This window comes from Camellia sinensis, chromosome 7 (assembly GCF_055761805.1).
Source record: "Camellia sinensis isolate YWXY chromosome 7, ASM5576180v1, whole genome shotgun sequence".
NCBI lineage: Eukaryota > Viridiplantae > Streptophyta > Magnoliopsida > Ericales > Theaceae > Camellia > Camellia sinensis.
In genome coordinates, this window is record NC_138967.1 from 70,307,856 (window position 1) to 70,329,219 (window position 21,364).

The 21,364-nt window shown below is 34.7% G+C and overlaps 1 protein-coding gene across 1 annotated transcript; it reads right to left on the reverse strand.

Annotated features, from left to right (window-relative positions):
• Nucleotides 1-453: 453 nt before the first annotated feature.
• Nucleotides 454-18,615, reverse strand: LOC114277246 (signal recognition particle 14 kDa protein). The gene is made up of 4 exons (XM_028219116.2): nucleotides 18,474-18,615; nucleotides 17,340-17,433; nucleotides 17,135-17,244; nucleotides 454-899 (listed from the first exon to the last, which is right to left on the reverse strand). Exons 1-4 carry the CDS (start codon nucleotides 18,474-18,476, stop codon nucleotides 732-734), a joined length of 375 nt encoding a protein of 124 aa, XP_028074917.1. The 5' UTR covers nucleotides 18,477-18,615; the 3' UTR covers nucleotides 454-731.
• Nucleotides 18,616-21,364: the final 2,749 nt, after the last annotated feature.

A 21,364-nucleotide genomic window follows, 5' to 3' on the forward strand; every position in this document is an offset into this window, starting at 1 on the left:
AAAAAAAAAATCGATCTACTTTCATGCTGGTATTTTGGCCTGACTCCTCGATACTCAATCAAATACCCTTTTTTGACAAATGAATGCACTTCTATGGTTCCATATTTAGTAATTCCCGAATCCTATTTTCGATAGACGCAGTTGACAATAAAATATGATTTTTCCCATCATTTTCATATCTGTAATATTGCGAAAAAAGCCCAACTCCAAGTTGATCAAGAATAGTGCCTAGTTTCTCAACCCTTCTGACTTAGGATTAGTCTGTTCTATTTCTCAACGGAGGCATAATAAAAGACATTCTTGTGATACGCCCTGTTCCTGGTCAGAAATATAGTGAAATCACATTTCCTGTTCTTTCCCCAAACCCTGCTACTAAGAAAGATGTTCACTTCTTAAAAGGCAGAAATAGCATTCCAAATCAATTACATCGATGAAAATTTTACGAATGAGACATGCTAAAAATGACTCACTTTAGAGTGTGCTGCAGTTTCTCATTTGCCAAAAATACAATGTAATCAGTGACACATGGTAATATCTAATCATCTTTTGAAAGGCAATTGAACAAAAACATGTCTCTTCAAATTCAAATCCCTTTAACAGCTCTAATTAAGAGAGAGAGAGAGAGCGAGAGAGAGAGAGTGAAAATTATCATCGCATTCTATCAAAGAAAAGTGAGACGGAAAAAAGAAGAGAAACAAGAAGATCCAGCTGAGGTGAGCTTAAACACAGGACTAAAGAGGAGCAGTAGATCGCTTCTTTGAACCGTCTTGTTTCTTATCAGCAGCTGCATCTGCAGCCTTTCTCTTGTCCTTCCTCTCCCTCTTCTTCAAAGCAGTCATCCGAGCCTTGAGAATTGTTGCATAAGAAGCTTGAAACCGTTGGTGATCCTTTTGCCCCACCTTTTTATATATTACAATAAAATTAAGCCATGAATGGAAGTCTATAAAATAAAAAATTAAAAAAAACTAGGCAAGTTCCATGGGTAAACATCCAAAAAACCTGTTTGCAAGTCTTATAAAAAATGCTAAACTTTTATTTTTATTCAACCTCCTTGGGTAAGCTGCTTCAAGATACAAACTGACAGCCAATAGACATTCTAAACTAAAACTAGAAACAGAAAAATGGAAGGAGTAATGCTGTTATAAGGCAGGAAAAGTAATGAAACATCATAATTCTTCAATGATCTTAGAAAAATATATATATAAAATAAAAATCAATAAATAAAAAAGAAACCAACATCAACATGGACTGGAAAGACTTCATATGTACATATAACACAACAATTAGACAGCAAGAGTTTAAAGATTTTATGTACAGGGTAGAAAGGAGAGTTCACGCTTACCATGCCCAGACCTCACACGTCAAGAACCTAACCATATCTTAACATGCAAATTTAAAACTAAAACATAATACTAGAAAATCTGAGTGCCACTATTTTGAAGTTCTGATAATGACCGGATTTTTGGAGTTGGTGGGGTGCTCAGATTGGGCGCCGGCGGGTGTGGTCATTGGCACCTTTATGTTTGATGTGGCTTGTTTGGTTGAAGCGGAATAGGCAAATCTTCCCAGAGGTTTCTCATGGTGTTTCTTGGTTAGAGAGTCGTCTTTTGGTAGTTTTGTATAGTTCGATAGAGGAAGGTTGATCCGGATATATTTGCATTTTTGAATTTTTTGGATGGCGTGACTGGTTAGAGCTTTTTTTTCCATTCTTTGGGGATGCCTTTTTGTATTCTTTGCATTATTTTGATGCGTTCTTAATAAAATTAGTTTATTTATCAAAAATAAAATAAAATAAAATATTCATCTCAAATCGGTCTATTTTTAAAATCATACTTGTGATATCCTCCATTTATTTGTAGACAAATGTAATGAAATTATATGGTCATAATTCATAGGACCTGGACTGCAAGATCCATTCTCTTCTCCCAACTAGAGAGAAGCTGAACTCTTAAAGAAAACATTCTTCATAAACACAATATTTTATGAGTACGAAGACAATTTTTTTTTTTTTTTTTTGTTTTACTCGAGTCCAGACATTGAATACAACTTCAGCTCTTTTCAATACACCTTAAACAAGAGGATGAATTCCATCTATAAAATAAGGAGGGCATCCAGATCATGAGCAAATTAACAAGAATAAATCTATTTATGGGGACCAACTACCATAAAGTAACACTAATGGTAGCTTTTCAAAAGTGATCTGAAGGCTACACTGAAGAATTACATCAAAATACAAAAAATATGGGGACCAACTACCATAAGGTGCCACTAATCTACTATACTAACCAGCCTATTGGCCCCTGCTACTGTACCCAGAATGTACAGTAAAAAACACCCGATCTAGGGTCTGTTTGGTCCTATTTTCAAGTTGGTTCAGTAAGCACCTATATTACCAGAAAATGCTAATACTCTAGTGAATTACGTATTGGTACGTTCCGAAACATGGTACACTTTCATTCCAAAACGGTAAATTTAGTGACCCGAAGTGATCTCAAAAGTTCTTTCCAATATATTTCTTTAAATGTTACCTTAGGAGAAAAAAAATCAAATATATGAACTAAAATCTAAGGTGAGCTAAGTTTTGATAAGACAAAAATATAAAAAATGGGTCATAATTTTCATAGCAATGATTTGCCACATGAAAATATATATATATTGGATACCTAATAGTTAAAAAAAAATTATTCTAGAAATGCCTTAAATTCTTAAGTGTACTGTAAAAATAGATGTATTATTAATTGATATTTGTTGTGTTTACAATGAGTCATATATATAGAAGATTAGAGGAGGTAGGTATGTAGTAGGTGGAGTAGTAGGTGGAGTAGGTGGAGTAGGTGAAGTGGGTGGAGTAGGTGTAGTAGGTGGTAGTGGTAGGTTTTAACAGCCCCCGCAAACTCAAGGGGGATAGGAACTAACCAATCTTGAGTTTGGAGAGAGTAACAAAACAAGAAAATACATAAAAATAAAAGAGGATAAGAGACACTGTATGTTCGTGTCAGACCATTGGTGAAGACACTGCATGGTGGTGTCATAACGTTGTAGAGGACACTGTATGGTGGTGTCATAACGTTGTAGAGGACACTGTATGGTTGTGGCAGACCGTTGTAGCAGATAAAGTCTGGACAGTTGACGAGGTCATGTCAGACCGATGGAAAAGCTAACCGGAATCAAATGTCGGGACAGTTTACAGAGTCTTATCGGACCCCTAAAAAGTCGCACCCTCAAAAGGTGTGTCCAATCTTTCAAAAGGCATGCCATCAAAAGGCGTGCCCAATCCATAAAAAGGCGTGCCATCAAAAGGCGCGCCCAATCCATAAAAATGTGTGCCGGACATTATGGCGAGGCGCGTGACTACCTTGGCTGGCGCGCCCGTTTTGTCGTCTGGCGTCAAGTGGCGCGCGAGGCGCGTATCTGCCCTGGCTATTTAAACCAAGGTTGAGGCGGAGGCTGTGCAAACCAGTCTGAAACCGCTGAACATTGGCATTCTGAAACACTCTGTAAACACTCTGTAACCAACCCGTCTCTGAAACACTCAGCAACCCATAACATGGCCTCTTCTTCCCGTCCAGCTATCCAGAACATGGCCTTCTCTTCCCGTGGTCTGCTCACACTCTTTCCAGACCTGAACGAGTCCACAAGAGAAATAACTGGTGCGGTGGCCCTTGAACCGCAACCAAGCGCCTCTGGTTTTGTGCCGTTGAACTTTCCTATGCGGTCTGTGGAGCAAAAAATGGCAGTGCAAACGGATATTAAAGCCAATCAGTATACATTGAAGTCATGTGTGGAAACCATGACGGCGGTCACAAACTTGTCGCACCGGCTTCAGAGTAGGACAAATGAGGTGCATCAGTTAAACGCCCAACTGGCTCTGCTCCAACGCATGTATAAGGATGCGCGAGCAGAGATAAGTGTGCTAAAGGCGGAAAATAAGGAGCTGAAGCGGAAGGCCACCGTGATGTTCCGATTTGGAGGGCCGCCATATGCTGCAGTGGAAGAGCAGGGAGTAGTGATCGTGCCCAGTGGAGTGGGAAACACGGAGGCAACACCGGCAAGGACCGCCCAGGACAGAGGCAAGAAGAAAAGACCTGCGGCAGAGTAGAGAAGAAAAATTCCGCCTGTGGATGTGGTTGTTTGGGTTTTGGTTTTTTTTTTTTTTTTTTTTTGTGATCGGGGTGGATCCCCAGCATGAAGAAATGACAAGGTTGTGGAATGTTGTTGGTGTTATTTTGTGTTGTTGTGTTGTTTAATAATAAAAATAAAAGAAAATAAAAAAATAGATAAAAAAAATATTTTTGGATGGGTTATTTGAGAAAGAGATATTATTATAGAGTGGATATTTGAAAGAGAGGAAAAGTGGTTTGGAGAAAATAAATAAAAATAATTGATTTTGAAATCAAACGGAAGAGATTGGGGAAATAAGGAAAGTGGTTCACGTGGTTTTTTTTTTTTTTTTTTTTTTTTTTTTTTTTTGAATGAAAAAGAGAAGATAAAATAAAATAAATAAAGGTAATGTTGAGGGCGGTGGTGTAGTGGTTTATGTGTAGTTGATACCAGCTTTGTCTGGTACTCATTACTTGAGCATTATACAACTCCAAATAAAATAAATAAAGGAAAAGAGGGGGACAAAACCCATGTGCTCTGCTTCACCGTCTCCAAACAAGAGAGAGAAAGAGGGAAAGACTGCAACGCACACTAGCGCCAGGCCATTCTTTTCTTCTCTGGTTCGGTTTCATGAATTCTGCTCTCTCTACTCTCTTCTCTCCCTCTCTCTACAATTCAGTTGGAGGAGAGACTGTGTTGAGAGGTGTTTAAATGGAGTGATGGTGTAGAGTCAACCACCACTCGTTGCAACTACCCCCTCAGATGAAAAAGTTTGGTATAGGTGCAGCAAGTGTGCTGCCCTTCCAAAGGACTGCACCACCGTGCAGAAATGTTACATTGAGCTCTCCAAGCAAGTCAAGGCAAAGCTCGGAAAGGTGGATGAGTACTTCCTCAAGCTGGCCGACGCCATGGTCACATGGATTGAAGCGTGGGATGAACTCAACCCGGCTGAAGGAGAAGCAGCTGTACTAACCAAAGAATCCGGAAGTATCATACTGCAACCATTGATGTGCCTGGACCTGAAGTTCATCGATTGGCTGCTATGGCTGGAAAATATAAGTTATATTTAGTGATGGGTGTGATAGAGATGACAGCGGAATAGGTTGAGGTCCGGCGGGCGGCTAAGGTGAGGTTGCCGCCCGCCGGGGAAGCGAAAATACTAGGTTCTAAACCTGCTCTGATACCATGTAAAAATAGATGTATTATTAATTGATATTTGTTGTGTTTACAATGAGTCCTATATATAGAAGATTAGAGGAGGTAGGTATGTAGTAGGTGGAGTAGGTGGTAGTAGGTGGAGTAGGTGAAGTGGGTGGAGTAGGTGTAGTAGGTGGTAGTGGTAGTGGTAGGTTTTAACATGTACTATATATATATAAGTCAAGTCTACTCCTATCGTACCATATTTTAGAGCATGTGGCATACTACTTTCCCGTTCCCATTCCATGTACCGGAATGATCCGAGTTCTAGGTAACATAGGTATGCACTATGTCTAATATACCAATGAAATACCCAGAAGCCTTAGAAGTTAACTGTCAAAAAAAAAAAAAACAGAAGCCTTAGTACTGGAGTGAAAATCAATACCTTGATGCCAAATTTCTTTTGGGCCAACTGTCATAACTTTAAAATGCAATAAACTCACTTGATATACCTTTGCACCCTGAAGGTGTGTCCCCCAAATCGTATATGCCACTCTCTCATCAAATTGTCATCTAACTTTCATTTGGACAAATGCTCCTATGAAAATCTAAATCAATCTGAAATTGCAGGAAACAGTGTTTGAAGAGAACAGTGACTCTGCTGGTCAGTGTACAAAATCCTTTGGAGTTGGTCATGCAAACTTGGTAATATTATAGCTGCACAAGTTGGTTTACGAAAAGCTAAAACTAAAAACTATTCAAATCTTCTTACAAAGGAGGCAGCAGTATCATATTTTATTCCAGAAGAAATGGACACATAGACCATTCAAGTTATACCACTTGGTGAAAGTGGTTCACTTAATCTCTCCTACCTTTTCATCTACATGCTGCAGGGGCTTAACTGAACCTATACTTTTGTTTCGTGAGAGAAGTGCTAAGGTGCCCTACAATATTGAAAAAGAAACCTCAACTGAGCTATAACCAAAAACCTTGCAGATTTCCCTATACATGGTTGGACTTTTTCTTCTACTTTAATCATGTCTGCCTCTCCATTCTTCCACTTTCTTTTAGAAAAGTTTCTTTTCATTTTTTTTCATTTAGGGGATAAGGAAGAGTACTAAAAAAACGGGTCAAAGGATGCACCACACAAGGACACATGATGTGGATGAAATACTATACGTTCCCACACAAGCAAAATCAGGGCATCTAAATTCGTACCAAGTCCAAATCAAATCAATTAATGGATTTACCCTTCCGGTCAAATCCAAAAATTACTTGTGAGCATCCACTCATTCAACTAACCGCCTATTTTGTTCCCTCCACCCCCCATATGTACCAAATCAAGCATAAAGGATCAGCCTTTGTTGCCTGCTTATGAGGAATTCAACCACCTTCCCAAGAAAGAAATGCATGAAATGGATGTTCTTTTTGGGAACAATAAGAGAACTGTAATATTAACAGAAACTTTTTCTGTGTTTGGTTGTGATTTCAAAATGTGATTCAACATGGTAGTTTGAGTATGGTGTTTGGATGGAGCTGTGGAATTAATTTTCCACAGCTCTGCAAAATGCTCTGTATGTTCTGTCAAAACCGAGCACGTGTTCCAATTTTTTTTTTCAAAACGGGACGTCCGGCCGGTTGACCGGAATAGTGATTTTTTTTTTTTTTTTTTTTTTTTTTTTTGCAATTGATATATAATCGAAAAAAATATTTTCTGAAATTTTTAAAATTTTTTATGTGTTTTAAAATAATTTTGAGTTGTATGAGTTGTAAATTTTTGTATCAAATTTCAAATGTCACATCAACAATTCCCCACTCAAATCAAAACTATTTTCAAAACTCTTTACCAAACAAATTTTCTACACTCAAATCATAATTCCACAACACACAAACTCAAAATATAACTCATACTCTCAAATCACATTTACAAAACTCTACCAAACGCTACCTTTACTTTTTTGTATTTTTTAAGTAATAATCTCATTAGTAAAAACACATCACCAATGATACTAAAAAAATCTTTACTAGTAATTAAAATTTACATTTCTAAGTCTACTAGCCATTCTTTGATTGGAGGTTACTTGCTGCAAAAGAATTAAATAACATTTGCAACACTGGCATCGCTGCTGCTGTTATTATTAGAACAAAAAGTAGCAAGAGGGAAGAGTAGTTCAAATAAAAACTTTAATAACAATCCCAAAAAATGCCTTTTGACCTATTGAAAGCAGGAGCTAAATAATAATGCAATCTTGCAGCTCTTTGCAGTTACATATGGAAAGTAAACAAAAAATAGCTAGGCAAACAAGCTTAGCTGGATGTGAGGAACTACATAAGAACAACATTCCATTTGTTGTAAACCAATTTTTCATTTGACATTCAGGTACCAGTACCACCCATTGATTAGGCATCAAGTGATCAATAATAACAATTTCATATTAAGGATACTCTCCAAACAGAGAAGGCCATCATATAAGAACATGCAAAGTAGACTTGGCTCTATATGCCAAATTTCCATAAGAAAAGCTCAGAAAAGATACCTCCATGAGCCACAATTACACAGCAAGCAGAGCATCCCATACTTGCATGAAGCGGGAATGAGGCGGGGGTGCGGGCGGGGGCGGGGGCGGGGGCGGGGGCGGGAGAGGGGAAAGGGGAGCGAGGTCCCCATAGAAGAGTTCAAGGTTGGGAGTGGGAGTGAGGAGCAAGGCCCCCATAAGAGTTTCCTGCTCTATTAAGGGGCACCCCCTGCCATGAGCAGCAATAGGTGTATGATACTGGGATCACCTGACCCCCATCAAATTAAGAAAAACCAACTGTATATAAGGTACTTCTAATTTTGGAACATATTTCTTGTGTGACCCCAACAAGCTGAATGAAATATGTAAAGTAACTTCTTGAGGTCACTCTAATCTTTTTGGTTACCATTTAAGATTAATCTGATCTTTTTGTTTACTTCTTTGGAATCTAGTACCAAACAACCAAACTAATTAAGTCTCATCAAATAGGGTCAGCTACATGAATCCTTCTTCTCTACTCAGCTCTTTCAACATCCATTTGGTTAGTCAAATTAAGGAAATTCATCTCTCTATTTACTACACTAGCCCACGTCAATTTAGATCTGCCCCTTCTCCTAACACTTCCATCTACTATTACTGTATCGCATCTCTTCACTAATGCCTCTGTTAGTCTCTATTGTATAAAACCACACCATCTCAATCTTTTTTCTCTCAACTTATCTTCTATCAGTGCTACTCCTATCCATTCACGAATATATTCATTCTTAACTCTGCCTTTTCTAGTCTTGCCACACATCCACATTAGCATCCTCATCTCAACAACACTCATCTTATCTATATATTGTTTCTTAGTTACCCAACATTCCGTCTAATACATCATCGCTGGTCTAATAGCCGTTTTATAGAACTTTCCTTTTAGTCTAATAGGTACTCATTTATCGCACAGTACCCCAGACACACTCCTCCACTTAACTCATTCCGCCTTAATTCTATGGACCACATCTGCTCCAATCTTCCCAAACATTGTGATAATTGATCCTAAATAACGAAAATGTTCACTCTTCGATAGTTCTTGGTTCTCAATCTTCACTTCTGCTTTGTTTCCATTCATACTGTAATTAAAATTACACTTCATGTACTCTCTTTTAGTTCTGCTTAGCCTAAATTTTTAGATTCAAGTGCTTCTCTCCAAGTCTCCAACTTAGTGTTAACTCCTTCTCTAGTCTCATCCACTAACACGATATCATCTACAAAAAACATACACCATGACACATCATCTTGAATATTTCTCGTCAACTCATCCATAACTAAAGCAAAAAGATAAGGACTTAAGGTTGATCCTTGGTGTAACTCCACAGTAATTAGAAATTCACTTGTCTCTCCAACCGGTGATCTAATAGTGGTCACCACACCTTCATACATGTCTCTAATTACATCAATATAACATTTTGTCACCCTTTTCTTCTTTAACACCTACTAGATTATATCCCGAGACACTCTATCATATACTTTCTCAAGATCAATAAAAACCATAGAAATGTCTCTTTTCTTCTCTGTATACTTTTCTATTACTCTTCTCAAAAAATAGATCGCTTCCATTGTTGATTTACCAGGCATAAATCCAAATTGATTCTCTAACACCTCTGTTATATCTCGCAATCGACGTTCCACCTCTCTCCCACACTTTCATTATATGACACATCAGCTTAATTCCTCTATAGTTGTTACAATTATGGATATCTCATTTATTCTTATAGATTGACACTAAAATACTCTTTTGTCACTCCTCTAGCATTTTTCTAATCAATAAAATCTTGCTAAATAACCTTAGTCAACCAAGTAACCCCCTTCTTACCCAAATAAATAAATACAACTTAAGATTTAGTTTTTGAAATAGAGGGAAATTGAATTGAATTGAAATTAAACAAATTTTCATGAATAATTTTATTTAATAAAGCTTTGTTTAATATAATTTAACTTGTGAGAAGAAAATTGAATGACCCCATTACAAAAGTCCTAGAGCCGCCATTACCCCTTTCTATACTTTTTTTATCAGCAACAAAGGAAATTGTATTAGAGAACATATCAAGGGGGCACAACCCCTTATACAACCAAAAATAGAAAAGAAAGAAAACAAGAAATGAGAAAATAACAGAACAAATGTCCAACACTCATTAACAACCCGGGATAAAAAAAATTAAAAATTAAAAAAAAAAAAAAAAAAAAAAAAAAACATTCACACCCAATCCCTGATATGCCTCAATGATGCGCCATTTCCACAAGAGATGCTTCTCATCATCTACCATCGACTTCCATAAATCACCATTACTTTCCCAATAGCCGCAACAAATTTAACATCTGCATAATTTTCTCTAAACTTTCTTCTAAAATCATCCATAAAAGTAAAAAACAAACTGACATTCTTCTTAGGTAGTAAAAACTTCCCTCCAGAATGGCCTTAATGGACCCCTTAGAAAACACCACCTCTTTATTAGTCTCAACCCCATCTCCAACCTTCCCCTTTCAGATTAAGTTGCCCTTCTTTCTTCCTATAAGCCTCTGCATGGCAGGCCTCGGCAATATATGGCCTTCCATCATAATATCTATCATAATTAATCACGCAATAAAGTCTATTTAGCTCCCTTTCCTTTCTAGAAAGCATTTTTCCTTCTTTTTCATTTTTATCTTACTATCTTCCAAAATCTCATCTCTCTCCGAATTAATTGAACTGATAAGAACTATCTTCTCGAGACTAGTACATGTATCAATCTTTCCTTCCACCTTGTTACCACTATCTGCCAACTCTCTCATCTTCCTAATTGCCTGACCAAATTTGTTCATGACTCAATCAATATCTGTGATCATTTGTGACGATAAACATTTCTGTTTCGCCACTTTTCCTCTTTTTTAATTAGTAAAAAATACGTATTAGAAACAAAAGAAGCACCAACAGAGTGCTACCTAAGTACAAAGCACTAAACAAAACGTCGTCTATACATTCACTAATATGAATGCACTAAAAAAATCCAAATTTGATCCATAGTTGGTTCAACACTACCTGAGAACCAACTATACAAAACGGTCACTGTACTTTTGAAAAAAATAGAAGTATCAACTCCATCACAAATTCTCATATTGCAATCCTTCCGAATGATCCATATCTTTGCCAAGGGAATGGAACACCAAGACCTCCTCCCAACTCCAACTCCCCTCCAATAGCATAAAAGCTCCACAACAAAATAAGGGAAGACCCACTTCATGTCAAACAAAGCCAGGATAAAGACCAAAACTCTTGAGCCATCAAGTAAATGGATAAGAAGATGGTCCACCATCTCACCATATCTCTGGCACATGCAGCACCAGTTAACGTGAATTTGCTTCAACCAATTGAGATTATCAAAGGTGAGGATTTTACCAAATGCCACTTTGGAAGGGACTTTAGTTCCCCAAATCACTCACTCTCCAAGGGAAGGAGATACCCCTACAACTTGGAAGAAATGTCCCAAAAAGATTGGTCCCACTTTTTTTAAGTAATCAATGATTGCCACCCCTTTGTCGGCCATAATCCCAAAAAGATTTGGAAATACCAGCTCCAACCTCTCCTCCACACACCAAGGACAATGCCAAAACAAAATCCTCAATATATTACCAACTAAGAAGCACGGACAAGCACATATGATACGACACAGACACACTACTAACATGCGAATTTTTAAAAAATGTACTGCATGACATGTGGGGACAAGCACAAAATTTATAATTTTGTATGTTTATTACATGGCATATATAAGAATAAACAATTAATATTTGTTATATATGAATATATAATTCAAAGATAATAATTTTGAAAATGAAAAAAATAGGTATAAATCTCTATTTGGTTGAGTTTCATAATATGTTTTCTAAAAAAAAATTCAAAAGTTAGTTTGTGAAAAAATTGAAAAACAAAAAACACATTGGCCTTGTTTGGTTTGTTTTTCAGAAAAATTTTTTGGAAAAATTCTCTACAAACAAATTTTCAAGAGTAATCAAACCAAACAAATTTTTTCAAAAAAAATCTCAAAATTTTGTTTGGTTACCTACTTTCCAAAATCACTCTCTCTCTCTCATACACATCAAATCAATCACTTTTTTTAAAACTCTCTCCCCAAAACAATTTTCCAAAGCCATTTCTAAAAAAAGGCAAACCAAACAAGTTTTCGTACTTTTTATCTCAAAAACTACTCTGCAAACACAAACCAAACACACCCAATATTTTCATATGGTTGCTCTTTTTCAGGGTGAGAATCATTTTTTTAAATTCAAAAATACCTACTTTTGTGTGTTTATTTTTGTCAAAGTAGTTCAAATTTTACCAAAAGAAAATTCAGAAAACAAATTCTAAGAACTCAATCAAATAGGGCTATTTTTCTTTTATCATTAGATTCCAAATTAATTTATTTAAACTTGTAACGTATTTCATGTTTGTCTATAGACACGTGTTCTCCAAGTGTTTGAAGCGTGTCCGAATCTATAAAGTTTTCAAAAATAGTTGGACATGGTTAGATGTGTGTCCAATATCTTTCTTTATGTTTATTTTTGTCAAAGTAGTTCTAATTTCTTTTTTTTTTAAGCCGACCCCATTTGATGAGACTTAAGGCTTGGTTTTGTTTCGTTTCGTTTCGTTTCTAATTTTTTTAAAACGAATTCTAAAAACTCAACCAAATAGCATGTGTTTGGTTTTAGTTTTCTAAATTCAATTTTCTGAAAATTGAGTTTTTTGTTTTTCGTGTTTTTTTTGTTTTTAGTAAATATTTTTAAAATTTTAAGCAATTTTTTTACTTTTTTAGTTGTACCTTACTTAGATGTATCTAAATAATAAATTATTAGTGAAAAAATATTTTTTTAAATTAATAAATACACAAAAATATGAAAAATTGCATTTTTTTGTATTTTTTGTATTTAGTGAAATTTTGAAAAAAAAAATTTCACAAATATTGTACTTTCTAAGTATATTTATGTTAGGTGTGTTTAAAAATTAAAAAAATTGCTTAAAATATTTTTTAAATTCAGTAAAAACAAAAAAAAAAAAAAGGAAAAATGAAAAAGTAAAATTTTCTAAAAAAATGAATTCTGAAAATTGGATACAAACAGAGTGGTTTTTCTTTTATCATTAGATTCCAAAAAACTTATTCGAACTTGTAATGTGTTTCATTTTTTCTTAAGCAATAGACACGTCGGAAGCGTGTTCAAATCTCGAAAGTTTTTAAAAATAGTTGGGCAAGGTTGGATGTGTGTCCAATAGGTGTTGGGAAGTGTTGGATGAGTGTCACTTCATGTTGGTGTCCGACACAACATACTGTCTTATTAGAAGTGTTTGTGCTTCTTAGATTACCTACCACATACCTCACATGGGACTGGAAATCACCCCAACTGTGTCTAATACCCTTCCAAAGTAGCAATCTATAACACAGCAATACCTCTAAGGACATCCAATGCTCCCACAAACACCTATATTTTGCCTTCACAACACTTCTCTACAACTTATTGTACTCACAAACATTTTCCACAACCACTTTTCCAGCAAAGCTTGATTAAAAGTTCTAAGGCAACAAATCCCCAAGCCTCCCACCCTGATAGGAAGCAAAAACAAAATCCCATTCCACCAAGTGATATTTAAATTCATCACCCAGCCCTCCGCACAAAAAATCCCTTAGCCAACTTTTCTAATATTCTCACCTATGAGAGAGAAATGGTTAACACTGACATGAAGTAGGATGGTAGGCCAAAGAGAGCACTCTTGATCAAAATAAGCCGACCACCCTAGGATAGATATCGTTGCTTCCACACTGCCAACCTCCTGTAAAATCTATCAATGCCTGAGTCCTACACGTTTAGCATTGAAAGAAGAATCCAAACGGAAGCCCAAGATATGCAAGTGGAAAAGACACCACCCCTACAACACAAGGCGGTGTTTGGGAAGTGAGGTATGAGGCTATTTTAGCCTCATTCAAACAAATAGCCAAAAAGCTTTACTTTATCTAAGGTTTGGCACATGGTTCATGACTGTGCCGGACAGAGGATGAAATTACAATTTTGCCCTTTTAATTTTTGACTAACACACTAACTCAACATTCCAACACACATGGGCAATTTGGTCATTTCTTATCCCAACACATCAAATCAGCACATCAGCAACAACTTTTTAGGGGTAATTTGGTTCTTTTTTATCCCAACATCATTTCAAACACATTTTCCAATAAACATTCAAACAAAAAATTCAACCCATCTTCCCAAACACAAAAATTAAAATAGCCTACTAAAATAGCCAAATAGCCTAAAAGTAGCCACTTCCCAAATGAGGCCACAAAATGGAGGGAAGACATGAAAGCTCGAGACAACCACAAAGCAAAGGAGGATATATCTAAGGTCGGGCGGGGTCGGGCGGATTGAAAGGTTGTCTAAACCCAACCCAACCCAATTTGTGTAGAGAACTGTCCAGGCCCGCCCAAGCCCAAATTGTAACCCAAGGTTGTTTTCACAAACCCGCCTTGAGTTATGTCCAAATTGCCCGAGTTGCCCAAATTGCATATAAATTCGATTTTTTTTTTGTGCATGTGTGTGCAACTAAATTAATTAATTTGTTAAAATTAGACTTTATTTACATTTTTTTATATAAAATCATTAATAACATCAAAACAAATCATTTATATAATGTGAGAGACAAGAATTGAAAAACCAATGTACAATTATAGTGGTCTTTACAATTTCATAATCAGAAACGAGAAATGTATGGTTTTATGTTGTGTAACTTGTATATATAATATATATTTAATATGATCTAACAATCCAAATTAATTTAACATCATCCAGTGGCTAATAATTTTTATATATATAATTCGGGTTTCAGGTTGCTCAAGTTGTTCGACGTCTTCGCCCAAGCCCTCCCAAATTTAGTTCAAACTTCAAAATTTTTGTTTAAACCCGCACCTTATTCAAAAATATTTTGCCAAAACTCTGTAACAAGTCATGTTAGTCTCGGGTTTCTCAGGATGAACCCGCCCAAGTTGTACCCCCAATCTAACATAATCCAACCAATGAGGACTAATGCCATAAAAAATGACAGTATCATCTACAATAACAAATATGACATCGACAGAGCATCCTCATTGACCTCCCCACCTCAAAAGCCTTGCTTAACACCTCCATCCCCAAAACGAAAAAACAAACAAGGGACAACATGCTTATCTTAATTGTTGGTTCAACTTATGCGTGGCGAAAAAGGGACAGTAGTCTCAACTCTCCTATTGCAATCCTGAGATGACTAGAAAGAAAAAGAAAAAAAACACATTATTCTACCCAACAAATAATCAAGAGAACCTAGTCAACATGATCATGAGCTTTCTCAATGTCAAGCTTGCAAATCATCTATGAATGCCAATCCTTAACCAAGAGTCCACCCCTTCATTGGCATGCGACACTGCATACAAATCTAATGACCGCCAACAAAAGAAATAGGGGAAGGCAAGACCTCCTTCAAACACCTAGCTAACGCCTTGGCCAAAATTTTGTAAATCCCTCCAATCAAGTTACTTTTGTATCAGCCTTCTTAATAATTGAGAGACCTTTAAGAAGTGCAACCTTCCCCAATAGCCAACCATTCCCCCTATAAGCACAACCCACCGCACCCTCTCTATAATCTAAACCCATAGTCTCCCCCTACCTAAAAGGAACTATATTTGATTCCATAAAAGCCCTCTTTCCATCTGTAATAAAATCATTCCTTTCCCCCATCTTTTTTCCATTAAAACAAAACCTCCCTTATAATCTGATGAACTCCAAAATTCCCCTCTACCTTCGGAAAAACACTCAATTCCCTTACATGAATCCATTTGGCATATATGCTTCCTTTCATCATAATTCAACCTATTCATATATGCCCCAATGTCCCCTCTCCATAATCTAAACCCACAGCCAACCCCTCCCAAAGAAAAACAATCTTTGATTCCATAAATGCCCTCTTCAGATCTGTAAAACCTCTCTTCTAATTTGATTAGCTCCAAAATTCCACTCTACCTTTGGAAAAACACTCAATTCCCTTTCATCCTCTCACACAACTCCCTTACATGAATCCCTTTGTCATATACGCTTCCTTTCATCATAATTCAACCCATTCATCATATCCCATTGCACCAAACTGAACTATTCTCCTCAAATTTCCAAAAGTTCATCATCATTTCCATTTCCACAAATAAAAAATTGTTGATCCAACCCCTTGGAGTCCAGAATCAACATTAATTCCACAATCCCATGCAAGTTACCATCATTTGTTGCCCCATTCTCCCCACAACTAGAACGAGAAACAAAAAAATTTACAGATGTTTCCTCACATGACAAATCACCCTTCGAGATAAGGCCCAACCCATTACCAAATTGCTCAAAATTAATTACAGACTTAGCGATTACCCCATTATTTCTTGATTGAACCAGGCCAATCCATTAAAATCTCCTAACCAACTACCAATAGATCTGATACATGACCCAACAAAGTTAAATTTCTATCTATTGGACTCACCCATAACCTGAGCCTTAACTTTAACCTTACATGGGCTTGAAGAACTCCTTTGTCCACTGAACTCTCATGTAATCTAGGATAAAGAACCAGAAAAATCCTGACTGGGCTTTGAATTTTATCCCCACTATTCTTCACTATGGGGCTTTTCTTAACCTCAGCCCAACATTGCTTTTTATAACCCAAACCCAGCTCGCATGGCCACTACCCCACCCCAAACCAAAACTCTAATCTCCACCAATTTCGGACCTCCAACTGTCAGCGTTAAGATCATGAATGCACAATTGTAGTACCACAAATCTCCAAAAACACCTTTTAATATATCGCAACCATGAAACATCCCCTCCATCCTAACGCCACCATATCTGTAAATAAACCCTTGCATAACCAAGTCCAAAACCCTATGCCCATGCTTCAATCTTGAAGTGAAATAAAAACCCTCATAAATCTTCAGATCTAAACATGAATTGCAATAGCCTTAGGTTTCATCATTTTATCCATTTAATGGCGCACATTTCCTCTAACTTAAGACTCCACAGATTATACTATTGCAATTCAATTACGTCTTTCAATCTTTTTAGCATGATAGTTAAGTGTTTTTCTCAGCCTTAACCAGTACCAATAATGGATAATAATTGAATTTCCAAACCAGCTAAATAAGCACCTAGATGTTGATGCATATCCAGTTATGTTGTCAAACACCATCTACCAATAAAATTGTCCACCTTTCTTGTAAAATTCCAAAAAACTAATTCACATATAGGTACCAATAAAAAGAATTATTATACAGAACAGAAAACCAGAATAAATAGAATCTTAGGATAGTTACCGAAGTGGAAATAGTCTTTTTGCCACAAGTTGCCCGAACAAGACATCTGTACTCAATTTCGTCACCAGCCGTTCCCATTTTTTTCCTCTGGGCCTTAGACTTCATGGATGCTATAAAGACAAGAAACAAAAGCATAAATCAAAATAACCTGCTAAGTCATGCAATGATGAATAACAAACAAAGATGTAGAAGCACAAAAATTTACAGCGTTTGAGAGTAACCCAAACAGAGCCTTTTTCTGTGCTGCGCTCAAACATGCTAGTAAGCTCATTGAGAAATGGGTCTGGCTGTAGAAGTACCTACAAAAGCAATGGAAAACAACACAAAGTCATTGATACAAAATAAATAAATAAAACCTATATAGTCAATCTTAACCCGAAGCACACTAAGTTTAAGTGGAAGACATGAAATAAAAGAAGGATAATTAATAACTAACTGTACATTAGTGCCAAATGGTATAAAATTAATAAAATCTTTATGTGTAATTTGCACCAAGGATGGCCCAAGGGGAAGCAGGCTTAATATAATAGTAATAGTTTAGAATGTTTTCAAATTATATATGTTCGTCTCCACTAAATTTTTTTCTGAAAAATAATAGTGCCATTGTAGGCCTTGGTGTATTCTTGTGTCTGTCCCAAATTCTCACCACTTAGCCGATATTTAGTAAGCCCAGTTCAATTCACACTCCTCTTTTATACGAAAACACTATATTGTTTGTCTTTATTCTACAAAATTACAATAAAATTCTCTTTTCTCACTCACACTTTAGAGTGGTTTAGAGTGATTTGCAGATTAAAAGTAAAGAATGGAATTTTTATTTTTTATTTATTTATTTTTTTTTATTTTTTTATTTTTTTGGGTAAAAAAAAGGGAGAGCGAATAGTAACACCCTTTAATAATTATTTCCATCAATTATACAGACAACTGCAAAGTGTTTTTAAACTAACCACAAAAAAATACACATCAAAATTTCAATAAGAGTGGGAAAATCACACAATTGTTTGTGCAGTGAAGAAATCACTTCATTCATCTTAAGAACAAAAACTATTGGTAACAAGGATCCTTTTCAGCTATGAATATGATCATGTAAAAAATCTACTATTTCAATTAAGCAATTCACTTTAAGGTTTTGATAAAATTGAATACCCAGTTATTATTATTATTATTATTATTATTACACAAAGTTGTACTACAAACAAAACTTATCGCTTCTGAAGATTGACTCAGAGCAAAAAATATATTGGACGAAATGAAATCGACATCAATTCATTACATACACAGTAATCAAGAGCGTGTGTGTATATCTTAGACATACAAGAATACACAAGAGAGTGATTACCATGGCGAAACCTCAGTTGGAGACTCGATCGCAGAGGCAAAACCCTTAATCCTCTACCTCGCTCGACTTCACACGATCACGGATTGGGGAGCTTCTATTTACACACACCCATTCCCCTCTTTACACATCTTTTTCAATAAATAATTGGTTCGGAAGTAGATTTTCGAAAATAAGTAATTGGTTCGGAAGTTACTTTCCGAAAATAAACAATTGATTCGGAAGTAGACTTTCGAATTTTTATTATTTTTTCGACACTCAACTTCCGAATGTGTTTATTTGATGTCTATAATAGTAATTTCACTTGAAAAAAAATTTATAATAAAAATAATTTTTATAAAATGTGTGCAAAGAGAGGAAGGTGGATGTGTAAATAGAAGCTCCCCACGGATTGTGACTCGTACAGACAGAATGACTATTATATATATATATATATATATATATATAGGCCCCGTTTGATTGGGATATGAGGATATTATATCTGGTGGTGGGTCATATATATTTTGTTTGTAATTTGTTTTTTAAGGTGATATAATATTTGGTTGGATTGTATATCTTCAAAGTGGAGGATATATAATACTATTCTCATCCCATTATATCATATTTTTTTGGTTGGGATATGATGTAAAAAGTTTAATTTACCCTTTTGTCTATCTAACATAATATAATTTAATATATTTTTTTGAATTTAATATAATATAAATATTATTGAATTTAATTTAATATAAATATTATTGAATTTAATTTAATATAATATAATATTATTTAATTTAATTTAATTTAATATAATATAATTATTGAATTTAATTTAATATAAATATTATTGAATTTAATTTAATTTAATTTAATATAATATTATTTTATTTAATTGAATTTAATATAATATTATTGAATTGAATTTAATATAATATAATTTAATATAAATTTTGAATTTAATATAATATAATATTATTTAATTTAATTTAACTTAATATAATATTATGAAGGCAATCTTGAAAATTACTTGTTATATTTCACAATATATTTTGTAAAACAAACATGCATAACATATATCTAATCTTATATGTCAAGTCAACAAATATGACTTGGGGGATATACTATCAAATACCTATATCATATTCATTATATATCCTGACTAAATCACACATCATATTATATCCTCCATTTTATATCCAGTAAAACAAACGGGGCCATAGGGTTCTTCTGCAAGTTTTTTTTTTTTTTAATTTTCTTTTTCTTTCTTTATCTTTTTACTTTAGACAAATTTCACTTTACTCTATATAATTTTGCTCATATACGGATTACTCTCTCTCATTTAAGAATAATTACATAACCCTTATATTCTTGTAAACTGAAGTATGTCATTAAAATTTAACTTATTTTAATAGAAATGTGTGTTAAACATAAAAGGATTATATATGTTTATTTTCAAATTTTTAGGAGTAAATCGTACATTGAATAAAGCACATGAAGTTAAAGTACACTTTACTTTAGACAAATGACAAAAATATCCGTAATTCACACCTAAATAACATATATACAGGGATATTGTAGTATTTTTTATTAAATTGTTAATGGACCTAATGATATATTGTAGTTCATAAATCACAAGGGATTATGTAATTATTTTTATATGTGAGAAGTGATCTACACATGAGCCAAATCACAAGGTAAAGTGAACTTTTCCTTTTTACTTTTTATGCATCCCATTTTTATGTTTGGACACCTTATTTTATTTTAGAAAAATTACAATTCAACCTATTTTACTAAAAATATTTACAAAGTCATGGGGTCTAACTCTTTTCTTTTATGTTAAAAAAAAAAAAAAAATACAACAAAAGTTGCATCCCAAAAGATTCTCACATTTTGGTAATTTTTCTCACCATTTCCAATTAAATAGTAAACCCGTTTTCATTTTTAAGGTAAATTGTTCACATATACATTATGTTCAATTGTTTATTTTCAAACAACTTCTTTTGTTTGAAAAATTATGGTTGAACATTTCATTTTGTTCAAAAATTTATATTCAGAAAGGACATAAATAGTGTGTATTGAGATTTTTTATAGTAAGCAAGTAAAATTATCATATGTTTAATATTTTTTTAGGGTAAATGACACTTTCAATCTTGTATTTTGACTTAAATTTTACTTTGGTCTCCATTATTTTAAATTGAATATTTTAATCCCTTTACCTTTAAAATAGGTTCAATTACTTTAAGTCAATCTCACAAGGTGTCAATGTAGAAAAAATTAGTCCTTCACCTATTCTCCCTTTATTTTTTCACTTTGTTGGCCAGCCTATAAGGAGAGAAAAAGAGTATGAGAGTTACAACAAAAAATAAAATAAACACTAAGGAGGGAAGAGAAAAAGAGAAGAAGAAGAAGAGTGAAAAAGGAAGGAAACTAGGAAGGTAGCATAACTAAGTCACACTCACCCTATTTTCTTCTCCAACCTCATTCCTCTTTCCTCTTTCCTCTTTCCTCTTTCTCATTCTATCTTCAACATGTCATTAAATAAATGTAATATGATGATATGCATGGCAAATGTGTTGGGTGTTGGGGATTTGCAAGAAAATAGGGTTTGGCATGCCTTCTTCTTCTTTTTCCTACACAATTGGTATTTTCCCCTAATTTTAAAAAATATCAAATCTTCATGAACTCTAAATCTTTTTTTTATGGGGAGATATTTGATGTGTGTAGAGTATGTGTGAGCTGCGGTGGAACCTAAAAAATTGTTTTGATAGCCTAAATGGCTATTTCAAATTTTTGGCCCAAAGTTTCTAAAAAAAAGAAGCTACCTTCTTGTACTTTCATAAAATTCCAGAAAAATCTTCTCCTGTTGGTTTTTATGTCAAAAAGATAGATTTTTTAGTCCCCTTTCCAACAAGATTTAT